At 52.6% G+C, this 12,162-nt stretch overlaps 1 protein-coding gene across 3 annotated transcripts in view; it reads left to right on the top strand.

Annotated features, from left to right (window-relative positions):
- The first annotated feature begins 8,688 nt into the window (after window positions 1-8,688).
- LOC140476836 (uncharacterized) overlaps window positions 8,689-12,162 on the top strand; it is a 63,861-nt gene continuing 60,387 nt past the window's right edge. For all 3 annotated transcript variants that reach the window (XM_072569649.1, XM_072569648.1, XM_072569650.1), the window contains exon 1: window positions 8,689-8,796. In XM_072569649.1, the coding sequence (XP_072425750.1) occupies window positions 8,773-8,796 (24 nt within the window). In that variant the 5' untranslated portion in view covers window positions 8,689-8,772. The remainder of the gene's footprint in view (window positions 8,797-12,162) is intronic.

The raw sequence follows: 12,162 nt of genomic DNA, 5'->3' as shown, positions 1-12,162 counted from the left end.
TTAATGGGGTGGAGAAACATCATGATCAAATGGTGGAGGAGACTTTGGGCTAACTGGCCTAATTCTGGTCTTGGCCTGTAAGATATTGCTTAAATAGGGAAAGACAGGTTTTTTAAACACAACCACAGCTTCCAGAGGCCTGCCACATCAATGCTGTTGTGTTAACATTTGTCTCTGGCCTACGGTAGTGTTCCAGCAAAATTTAACACAAGCTGGAGGAGCCTCTCCTCTTCCATCCAGGTACCCTCCAGCTTTACAATAGCAGAATGTGACCTACCCTCCTGGTTTGTTACTTTCCCCTCATATCTCTAGGTCCTGTCCTGTAGGAGTTCCCAGCATAGCTGGTCCATTTTCAACTATTTACAATTTTCATTACCACCCCTAATAACTTTGTCTCTGGTTTAAAAGGGAGCTGAGGGGCAACTTTTCCAGAGAGTGGTGTGTAAATCGAACAAGTTTGTAGAGGGGAGTACAATTACAATATTCAAAAGACATTTGGACAAGTATTAAGTCGGAAGGTTGGCGAGGATGAGGAGGGTGGTGGTGGATGAAGATAGTTCGGGCCTTTTCTCTGCCTCCGTTTGGCAGAGCTTGTCCTCGCTCTCAACATAGAGTCGTAGAGATGTACAGCATAGAAACAGACCCATCCGCACACCCCAGTCATGTCTGTCTGTAGAGTGTGTGGAACATTCCTTATTCGATCCTTTTCTGGTCACCACCCACACCACTTTCTCCAGTCCGTCAATGACATCACCAGTACTACTTCCCTTCCTTATCCGGAATTGGAAAAGTTTATCTATTTCGCTCCCAATTTCTACCCTGTTCTCACGTTCGCTTGGTCCATTTCTGACTCCTCCATTCTCCTCCACGTCTGTGTTTCCATTTCTGGGGATAGGCTGGCCACCATTATCCACTACAAAACCACTGGCTCCCACAGTTATCTTGACGATACATCCTCAACATCCTCACACCCTATTTTCCGTAATGACTCTGTTCCATTCTCTCAGTTCCTTGGTCTCTGTCATATCTATTCTGATGATGCTAACTCTGACAAAGGGACCGCAAGGTTGTCCACTTGCTTCAACCAAAGTAGTTGACAGGGCCCTCAGCTGGGTCCATTTTCACCTCCTGCACTTCAGACCTCACCCTCTCTCTTCCCTCCCACAATAGCGTCCTCGTCAATAAAGTGTGGAGCTGGAGAAAGCACAGCAGGTCGAGCAGCATCAGAGAAGCAGGAGAGTCCACCTTTCATCAGGACTCCCTCTTGTCCTCACCTACTATCCCATCAGCATCCATATCCAGAGGATCATTACCTGTCATTTCTGCCACCTCCAGGTGATGCCACCACCAGGCACATGCTCCCCTCCCTTGTCAGCCTTCTACAAGAATGGTTCCCTCCGGTGCACCCTGGTCTACTCCACCTTTACTCCAACATCCCCCTGACAGCATCTTCCCCTGTAACCACAGAAGGTGTAACAACTGCCCATTGACTTCCTCCCTCCTCAGTATCCAAGGGCCCCACGCACACCTTCCAGGTGAAGCAGTGTTTTACCTTCACTTCACTCAATCTAGTCTAGTGCATTCGCTGATCACAGTGTAGTCTCCTTTACATTGGGGAAACAAAGGGTAGACTCAGTGACTGCTTCACAGAACACCTACATTCTGTCTGCAAAAATAAAACACCCTGAGCTTCCAGTTGCCTGCCACATCAACACACCATCATATTCCCTGGCCAACATCTCTGTCTCAGGGCTGGCTGCAGTGTTCCAGCACAGCTTGGCGCAAGCTGGACAAACAGGGTCTCATTTTCTGCTGCTGACCTCCGCAGCCTTCTTGATTCAATATCAAATTCAACGATTTTAGGGTTTGAAGTACCTCCTCCCATGTCCTTACCCCAAACCGCACACAGCAGGCCTTGTTATTATATGGTCTGCTGTTACATAAATGTCCACAATGACTCCTAGCAATGGTTGCACCACAGAAAGCATCCTGTTGGGATGCATCTCAGCTTGGTATAGCAACTGGGGTGACCAAGAAAGTAGATGAGGGCAGTGCAGTAGACTGTAGCAAGGTCTTTGGTGGGTTGTTGAGTAAGGTTAAATCTCATGGGATCCAGGGGGAGCTAGCTGACTGAATACAAAATTGATTTGACAGTAGCTAACGGAAGATGGTGGCAGAGGGACTGTTTTTCAGACTGGAGGCCTGTGACCAGTGGTGGGCCACAGTGATTGGTGCTGGGTTCACTGTCATTCATCAGTTATATAAATGATTTATATGAGAATTTCGGAGGTATGGTTAGTAAGTTTGAGGATGACACCAAGCTTGCTGGTATAGTTGACAGTGAAGAAGGTTATCTGGAAATATAGCTGTGCTTGATCAAATGGGCAAGTGGGCTGAGGCATGGCAGATGGAGGTTAGTTGAGATAAATGTAAGATGTTGCATTTTGGTGAGTCAAACCAGGGCAGCACTTGTACAGAAATGTTAAAAAACAAAGAGATCTAGGGGTACGGGTTCAAAGCTTCTTGAAAGTAGAGTCACAGGTAGACAGGTGAAGAAGGCTTTTGGTGTGCTTGCTTTCATCGGTCAGAGCATTAAGTGTGGGCATTGGGACATTTTTACATCAGCTGTACAAGACATTGGTGAGGGTACACTTGCAGTACTGCATGTAGTTCTGGTCACCCTACTATATCATTAAACGAAAAAGAGTTCAGAACAGAGTTATTGGGATGCTACCTGGACTGGAAGAGTTATAAAGCGAGGGTTGGATAGGTTGGGCCTTTTGTCCCTGGAGCACAGAAGCCTGAAGGATGATCTTACCAAGTTTGTATGGTCCTGGCAAGCTTACGCTCCTATTCTATTTCTCCCCCTTGGTCAATCCTTTTATCCTTCTTTGCTGAATTCAGTTGTGAAATGGGAAAGAGGTGGCTTATGTAGAATGTAAACTAGTTTAATAATGTTCTTTGGGGAAGGAAATCTGCTGTTCTTACTTGGCCTGGCCTGCACGTGACTCCAGATCTGCAACAATGTGGTTGACTCTTAACTGTCCTTTGAAACAACTGAACAAGCCACTCAGTTTTAGGGCATTTAGGGACGGACAACAGATGCTGACTTTGTCAGCAATACCCACATCCTGTGAAAGAAGTGAAAAACACCACTATCACCGACCAGACGTCTGAATGCCCTGTTTCCGGGTTGTAAATTCTATGCCAACCACAAACAAGCAAACAGTGGAAAACAGTTTAAAAGTTTTGAGGCACACATTGAAAAGTTGGAGAGTCTGAGACAAGCCTGAGCACGGCCCAGTGAGACATACAGGAAGGCAGAGTGTGTGAGACAGAGAGAACCCTGAGGGCAGGAACCTGCCCCAACGGAAACTGCAGAGACACTCCACATTCCATACCTTATATGGAAGAAAACTCCAGCACACAAGAGTGTCGGTTATAGGAGTGGCAGGTGAGAGAACGAGTAAATGACATGTAATGTCAAAAAGAGATCTTAATCAGGAGCCTCAATGTCCCTTCCAGAGAAGGGGTTCAGTGGTTGAGAACCTGCAACTCCGAGCTGGTGGGCTTAGAATCCATGTTCGTTTCATACCTGGTTGGGGGCATTAAATTGGACTTTGCAAACAATAGTTTTAAAATGTAGTTACTGTTTTACACATAGGAATCATTAAAGCTAATTTGCACACAATGAGGATCTAAAAAAAATGCAATATGCCACATGTCCTACATTTATATTTTTTTTTGGTGACCGAGATACATATTTTGACACTCAGGGCAAACTTCTAATGCTTCCTCAAAATGAATATTGGCCTTGAATCAATTACATCCACCAGCATGAGACAGCAGACTGGGTCTCGGTATAAAATCAGAAAATGAAGATGGCCAGCACACCAGTGCTTCCACCACTTACTATGAGACAGTGTGTCAATACCTGAGTAATGACCTCCAATACTGCAGCACTGGCCCTCAGAAGGTTCAGCACTCCAACAGTATTGACACTCCAACTGTGCAGCTGTCCCACAATACTGACCCTTTGACAGCACGTACCCAACCTCCAGGAATGCAGCACTCCCTCAGCGCTGCCCCCCAACAGTGCAGCACTCTCTCTGATGTTTTGGCAGTATGCTGTCCTTCACTTCTGTGTCTTAGACCCATACAGTCATAGAGGTCCACAGCATGGAAACAGGCCCTTTGTCCCAACTTGTCTAGCTGCCTAATTTTCACAATTTAAACTAGTCCCATTTGCCTGTGTTTGGTCTGTATCCTTCCATACCTATCCCTTCCATCTGCCTATCCAAATGTTTATGAAATGACAAAATTGTATTTGCTTCCACCACTATCTCTGGCAGTACGTTCCAGACACTCACCACCCTCTGTGTGAAAAATTTGCCCCCTGTATTCTTTTGTGTCTCTCCCCTTTCACCTTAATTCTATGCCCTCTATGCCATCAGCAAACTTACAAACCATATCTCCTAAATTCTCATCTAAATCATTTATATAAATGACCAATAACTGTGGGCCACCATTAGTCACAGCATCTGGTCTGCAAAACAACTCTCTACCACCACCCTCTGTCTTCTACCGTCAAGCCAATGTTGTATCCAACTGGCTATCTCTCCCTGGAGCCTGTGAGATTTAAGCTGACTCAGCAACCCACCATGGCATAATATTAGCCACCCTCCGGCACTTCACCTGTGGCTGTGTATGATACAAATATCTCTGCTAGGGGCCCTGTAACTTCAAGGAGAAAGTGAGGACTGCAGATGCTGGAGATCAGAGCTGAAAATGTGTTGCTGGAAAAGCACAGCAGGTCAGGCAGCATCCAAGGAACATTCCTGAAGAAGGGCTGATGCCTGAAACGTCGATTCTCCTGCTCCTTGGATGCTGCCTGACCTGCTGCGCTTTTCCAGCAACACATTTTCAGCCCTGTAACTTCATCCCTGGCCTCCCACAAAGTCCTGGGATACACTTCATCAGGTCCCTGCCTCTGACAGTTCTTTCATTAATGCACTGTGTGTAATAAGCAGAATGGTGGGCTAAGTCCAGGCTTAAAAATGTGTTGCTGGAAAAGTGCAGCAGGTCAGGATTCCTGAAGAAGGGTCTATGCCCGAAACGTCGATTCCCCTGCTCCTTGGATGCTGCCTGACCTGCTGCGCTTTTCCAGCAACACATTTTTCAGCTCTGATCCCCAGCATCTGCAGTCCTCACTTTCTGCTGAGATGCTCAGCAATGTCTAATTCTGAGCCCTGTCCTGTGGGAAGGCTGACAAGAACTTGGGAGAGGTTGCGGAGGGGAAGGATTTACTGGACAAAGTCAAGGGCTGAGGGACATCAATGTCCAGACACGGCTGGTGGGCCTCATCAAGTGGAGCAGGTGGGGAGGTTTGATAGAGGTGCTCACTGTATTTGTGGGTGACACTGGCCAGGCCAGCATTTATTTCCCATCCTGAGAAGGCCTTTAAGAGTCAACCAGATGGCTGTGAGTCTGGAGTCACGTGTAGGTCAGACCGGGTAAGGATGGCAGATTTCCCCCGTTAAAGGACGTCAGCTGACAGTCTGAGAGAGACACACACACACAGAGGGAAACAAGGTGAGTGGTTTAAATGTCCAGAGATCACATTCCGGAGACAGTCCCTCTCCAAACGTGCTGAGGATTTCCAGAACTTTCCGACACTCATTTCAGATTTCCAGAATGTTCCAAAGATTGAAAATTAAAACCTTCATGACTGAACCGTGAGGTAAAGATAGTCCCAAATGATTCCTCCCCAGTCCATACCACAGCAAATTACCCAAAATACACAAAATTAAAGGACTTCAGCTAGGCCCAAGGCAGAACTAAAGGTCAGTCTTACATTTGTCTAGCGCCGAGCACAGACTCAGCCTCCCAAAGCTCCTCACAGGAAATGGTGGAACATTGACATCTATCAGATCAGATCATGGCCCTGGATCAGGGCAAAGGGAGGAACAAGGTGCCCCCTCCATCAACATCTCAGGGGGGCAAGAGGGCGGGCTCTGTGTGACTGACAGGGGCGGGGGCGGGGTCTGTGTGACTGACAGGGGAGGGGGCGGGGTCTGTGTGACTGACAGGGGAGGGGGCGGGCTCTGTGTGACTGACAGGGGAGGGGGCGGGTCTGTGTGACTGACAGGGGCGGGGGCGGGCTCTGTGTGACTGACAGGGGAGGGGGCGGGGTCTGTGTGACTGACAGGGGAGGGGGCGGGTCTGTGTGACTGACAGGGGAGGGGGCGGACTCTGTGTGACTGACAGGGGAGGGGGCGGGTCTGTGTGACTGACAGGGGAGGGGGCGGGGTCTGTGTGACTGACAGGGGAGGGGGCGGGTCTGTGTGACTGACAGGGGAAGGGGCGGGGTCTGTGTGACAGACAGGGGAGGGGGCGGGGTCCGTGTGACTGACAGGGGAGGGGGCGGACTCTGTGTGACTGACAGGGGAGGGGGCGGGGTCTGTGTGACAGACAGGGGAGGGGGCGGACTCTGTGTGACTGACAGGGGAGGGGGCGGGGTCTGTGTGACTGACAGGGGAGGGGGCGGGGTCCGTGTGACTGACAGGGGAGGGGCGGACTCTGTGTGACTGACAGGGGAGGGGGCGGGTCTGTGTGACTGACAGGGGAGGGGGCGGGGTCTGTGTGACAGACAGGGGAGGGGGCGGGGTCTGTGTGACAGACAGGGGAGGGGGCAGGGTCTGTGTGACTGACAGGGGAGGGGGCGGGGTCCGTGTGACTGACAGGGGAGGGGGCGGACTCTGTGTGACTGACAGGGGAGGGGGCGGGGTCCGTGTGACTGACAGGGGAGGGGGCGGACTCTGTGTGACTGACAGGGGAGGGGGCGGGGTCTGTGTGACAGACAGGGGAGGGGGCGGACTCTGTGTGACTGACAGGGGAGGGGGCGGGTCTGTGTGACTGACAGGGGAGGGGGGCGGGGTCCGTGTGACTGACAGGGGAGGGGCGGACTCTGTGTGACTGACAGGGGAGGGGGCGGGTCTGTGTGACTGACAGGGGAGGGGGGCGGGGTCTGTGTGACAGACAGGGGAGGGGGCGGGGTCTGTGTGACAGACAGGGGAGGGGGCAGGGTCTGTGTGACTGACAGGGGAGGGGGCGGGGTCCGTGTGACTGACAGGGGAGGGGGCGGACTCTGTGTGACTGACAGGGGAGGGGGCGGGGTCCGTGTGACTGACAGGGGAGGGGGCGGACTCTGTGTGACTGACAGGGGAGGTGGCGGGTCTGTGTGACTGACAGGGGAGGGGGCGGGGTCTGTGTGACTGACAGGGGAGGGGGCGGGGTCCGTGTGACTGACAGGGGAGGGGGCGGACTCTGTGTGATTGACATGAGCAGGGGGCGGGGTCTGTGTGACAGACAGGGGAGGGGGCGGGGTCTGTGTGACTGACAGGGGAGGGGGGCGGGTCTGTGTGACTGACAGGGGAAGGGGCGGGGTCTGTGTGACAGACAGGGGAGGGGGCGGGGTCCGTGTGACTGACAGGGGAGGGGGCGGACTCTGTGTGACTGACAGGGGAGGGGGCGGGGTCTGTGTGACAGACAGGGGAGGGGGCGGACTCTGTGTGACTGACAGGGGAGGGGGCGGGTCTGTGTGACTGACAGGGGAGGGGGCGGGGTCCGTGTGACTGACAGGGGAGGGGCGGACTCTGTGTGACTGACAGGGGAGGGGGCGGGTCTGTGTGACTGACAGGGGAGGGGGCGGGGTCTGTGTGACAGACAGGGGAGGGGGCGGGGTCTGTGTGACAGACAGGGGAGGGGGCAGGGTCTGTGTGACTGACAGGGGAGGGGGCGGGGTCCGTGTGACTGACAGGGGAGGGGGCGGACTCTGTGTGACTGACAGGGGAGGGGGCGGGGTCCGTGTGACTGACAGGGGAGGGGGCGGACTCTGTGTGACTGACAGGGGAGGGGGCGGGGTCTGTGTGACAGACAGGGGAGGGGGCGGACTCTGTGTGACTGACAGGGGAGGGGGCGGGTCTGTGTGACTGACAGGGGAGGGGGCGGGGTCCGTGTGACTGACAGGGGAGGGGCGGACTCTGTGTGACTGACAGGGGAGGGGGCGGGTCTGTGTGACTGACAGGGGAGGGGGCGGGGTCTGTGTGACAGACAGGGGAGGGGGCGGGGTCTGTGTGACAGACAGGGGAGGGGGCAGGGTCTGTGTGACTGACAGGGGAGGGGGCGGGGTCCGTGTGACTGACAGGGGAGGGGGCGGACTCTGTGTGACTGACAGGGGAGGGGGCGGGGTCCGTGTGACTGACAGGGGAGGGGGCGGACTCTGTGTGACTGACAGGGGAGGTGGCGGGTCTGTGTGACTGACAGGGGAGGGGGCGGGGTCTGTGTGACTGACAGGGGAGGGGGCGGGGTCCGTGTGACTGACAGGGGAGGGGGCGGACTCTGTGTGATTGACATGAGCAGGGGGCGGGGTCTGTGTGACTGACAGGAGCAGGGGGCGGGGTCTGAGTGACTGACAGGAGCAGGGGGCGGGGTCTGAGTGATTGACAGGAGCAGGGGGCGGGGTCTGTGTGACTGACAGGAGCAGGGGGCGGGGTCTGTGTGACTGACAGGAGCAGGGGGCGGGGTCTGAGTGACTGACAGGAGCAGGGGGCGGGGTCTGAGTGACTGACAGGAGCAGGGGGCGGGGTCTGAGTGACTGACAGGAGCAGGGGCAGGGTCTGTGTGACTGACAGGAGCAGGGGGCGGGGTCTGCGCTGTCCGGTGGTCTCTGTCCGGGCCTCGGGTCCGCTCTCCTTCCGGCAGTGGGCGGCCATGGAGCGGTCGGGTGGCCCCGCGGTGAGTGACTGTCGGCCTAAGGCGGGAGGGGGTAGGCCCGGCCTCTGGAAGTACGAGAGACCGCGGGGGAGTAGGCCTCACAGGCCGCAGGCGTGAGCCGAGGAGCCAGGGACTGAGCTGCTCCAGTCCAGGCCTGGGTTAGAGTGAGATCAACACCCTGACCCTCTCCCTCTCCCTGACCCTCTCCCTCTCCCTCTCCCTCTCCCTGACCCAGACCCAGACCCAGACCCAGACCCAGACCCAGACCCAGACCCTGACCCTCTCCCTCTCCCTGACCCAGACCCAGACCCAGACCCTGACCCTGAAGCTGAACCTGACCCTGACCCTGACCCTGACCCTGACCCTGACCCTGAAGCTGACCCTGACCCTGACCCTGACCCTGACCCTGTCCCTGTCCCTGTCCCTGAACCTGACCCTGACCCTCACCCCGTCCCCGACCCCTTCCCCGTCCCCGTCCCACACTCCTCGGGGAGAGGGACAGGGTCTGGGGCTGGGGTAGGGTCAGGGTCAGGGTCAGGGTCAGGGTGAGGGGCAGGGTAAGGGGCAGCATGAGATTAGATCCTGGATTTCTGCAGAAGGTGTAGGAGCAGAATGGGGCCATTCGGTCAGGGGTGATATATTTCTCATCTCCATTCTCCTGCCTTCTCCCTGTAATCTTTGATCCCCTCACCAACCAAGAACCTATCTATCTCTGTCTTAATTGCTCTCAAAGACTTAGCCTCCACCGCAATGTCCTACAGATTCACCACCCTCTGGCTGAAGAACTTCCTCTTCATCTCAATTCTAAAGGATTGTCCCTTCGCTAAGAGGCTATGCTCTCGGATCCTTGTCTCTCTTACTAACAGAAACATTTTCTCCATGTCCACTCTGTCCATGCCTTTTAGTATTCTCTAAGAGATTCTCAATGAGAATTTCCCCCTTCCCCCTTCTATCTAAACTCCATCGATTACAGACCCAGAGACCTCAACCACTCCTCATATGGACCAGTCTTTCATTCCAATGGTCATTCTTGTGAGCCTCCTTTGGACTCCCCGCAGCACGAGAACATTCTCCCTTAGATATGGGGTCCAAAACTGCTCTCCACGTTCCAAATGTGGTTTGACCAGACCCTGATACAACCTCAGCAGTATATCCCTGCTCTTGTATTCTAGCTCTCTTGCAGTGAATGCTAGCAATGCACTTGCCTCCCTAACTGCCAACTGATCATTTGTGTTCACCTTAACAGAATCCTGAATTAGGACACCCAAGTCTGTCTGTGCTTCAGATTTCCAAAACCTTTCCTAGTTTAGAATGTAGTCTATCCTTCTTACCAAAGTGAATAATTTCCCACTTTCGAACATTGTATTCCACTTTGAGCTTTGACAAGTGGTCAGTTAGACTTGAAACACAGCTCTTTTCTCTCCTTACAGATGCTGCCAGACCTGCTGAGATTTTCCAGCATTTTCTCTTTTGGTTATTGTATTCCACTTCTTTGTTCACTCTCATTGGCTGTCCTTCTGCAGCCTCCTTGCTACCTCAACACTATACCTGTCCTTTCACCTATTTTTATGTCATCTACAAATTTAGTAACAATTGTTAATGTATTGTTAATGTATTATCTACATTAATGTATTATCTTGTTATGTATTGTTAATGTATTATATTGTTATGTATTATCTACATTGTTAATGTATTATGTGAAAGTTGTGGTCCCAACCTGCAGTCTGGCCTACATGTGACTCGAGACTCTCAGCATTGTGGGGAAAGGCCCTAGCCATGCAGTTGTATCAATTGCAACAAAATCTCAACAAAGAGATGAAACTGGACTGGTCACCTGGCATGGATGTAGGCACTGGAGAAACAATGGCAGAAACAGCCCTGTCAACCCTGCGAAGTGCTCCCTACTAACATCTGGGGGCTAGTGCCAAAATTGGGAGAACTGTCTCACAGACTAGTCAAGCAACAGCCTGACATTGTCTGCAAGATATGATTCCATGAGTATGACTATGTCCCAGACCCCACCATCACCGTCCCTGGATATGTCCTGTCCTGCCAGCAGGATAGACCCAGCAGAGGTGGCGGCACAGTGAGACACAGTTGGGAGAGAGCTGCCCTGGGGGTCCTCAACATTGATTCTGGACCCAATGATGTCTCATGGCTTCAGGTGAAACATGGGCAAGGAAACCACCTGGTAATTATTGCGTATCATCCTTGGCTGATGAATCGGTACCCCTCCATGTGAACATCACTCAGAGGAAGCACTGTGGGTGGTAAGGGTACAAACTGTCCTCTGGGGTGGGGGATTTCAGTGTCCCACCACCAGGAGGGGCTCAGCAGCAGCATTAGAGTGGTGCTGGAAAAGCACAGCAGGTCAGGCAGCCTCCGAGGAGCAGGAGAATCGACGTCTCTGGCAAAAGCCCTTCCAGCACCACACTCTAATCTTGACTCTAATCTCCAGCATCTGCAGTACCCACTTTCTCCTTCAGCAGCATTACTGATCGAGCTGGTCGGGTCCTAAAGGACATAGCTGCTAGACTGGGTCTACGGCAGGTGGTGAGGGAATCAACAAAAGGGAAAAACATAGCTGACCTCATCCTTACTAAGCTGCTGGCTGCAGATGCATCTGTCCATGACCGTATTGGTAAGTGTGACCACTGCACAGTCTTTGTGGAGGCGATGTCCTGCCATCACACTGAGAATACCCTCCGTCGTGTTGTGTGGCACTACCACCATGCTAAATGGGATAGACGTTGAACAGATCTAGCAACTGTAGACTGGGTGTCCATGAAGCGCTGCGGGCCATCAACTGCAGCAGAATTGTACTCCAGCACAATCTGTAACCTCATGACCTCATGTGCCAAGCAATGACTGTCTTCAACAAGAGACAATCTAATCACTACCCCAAGACATTCAATGGTGTTATCATTACTGAATCCACCACTATTGACATTCTGGGTGTTACCATTGACCAGAAACTCAACCAGCCACATACAGTCATACAGCACTGAAACAGACCCTTTGGTCCAACTAGTCCATGCCAATCATAATCCCAAACTAAACTAGTCCCACCTGCCTGTGCTTGATCCATATCCCTCTCCAAACATTCCTGTACTTATCCAAATGTCTTTTAAACATTATAACTGCACCTGCATCCACCACATCCTCTGGAAGTTCATTCCACACACAAACCACTCCTGCGTCCCAAGAAAAAAATCCCCCTCATGTCTTTTTAAAATCCTTCTCCTGTCAACCTAAAAACATGTCCCCTAGTCTTATTATCCCCCACCTGAGGGAAAAGACACTTGCCATTCATATCTATGTCTCTCATGATTTTATAAACCTCTATGAGGTCACACCTCAACGTCCCACACTCCAGTGAAAAGAGTC

This window comes from Chiloscyllium punctatum, chromosome 5 (genome assembly GCF_047496795.1).
Source record: "Chiloscyllium punctatum isolate Juve2018m chromosome 5, sChiPun1.3, whole genome shotgun sequence".
Lineage (NCBI taxonomy): Eukaryota > Metazoa > Chordata > Chondrichthyes > Orectolobiformes > Hemiscylliidae > Chiloscyllium > Chiloscyllium punctatum.
This window is presented reverse-complemented; position numbering and strand designations above follow the sequence as displayed.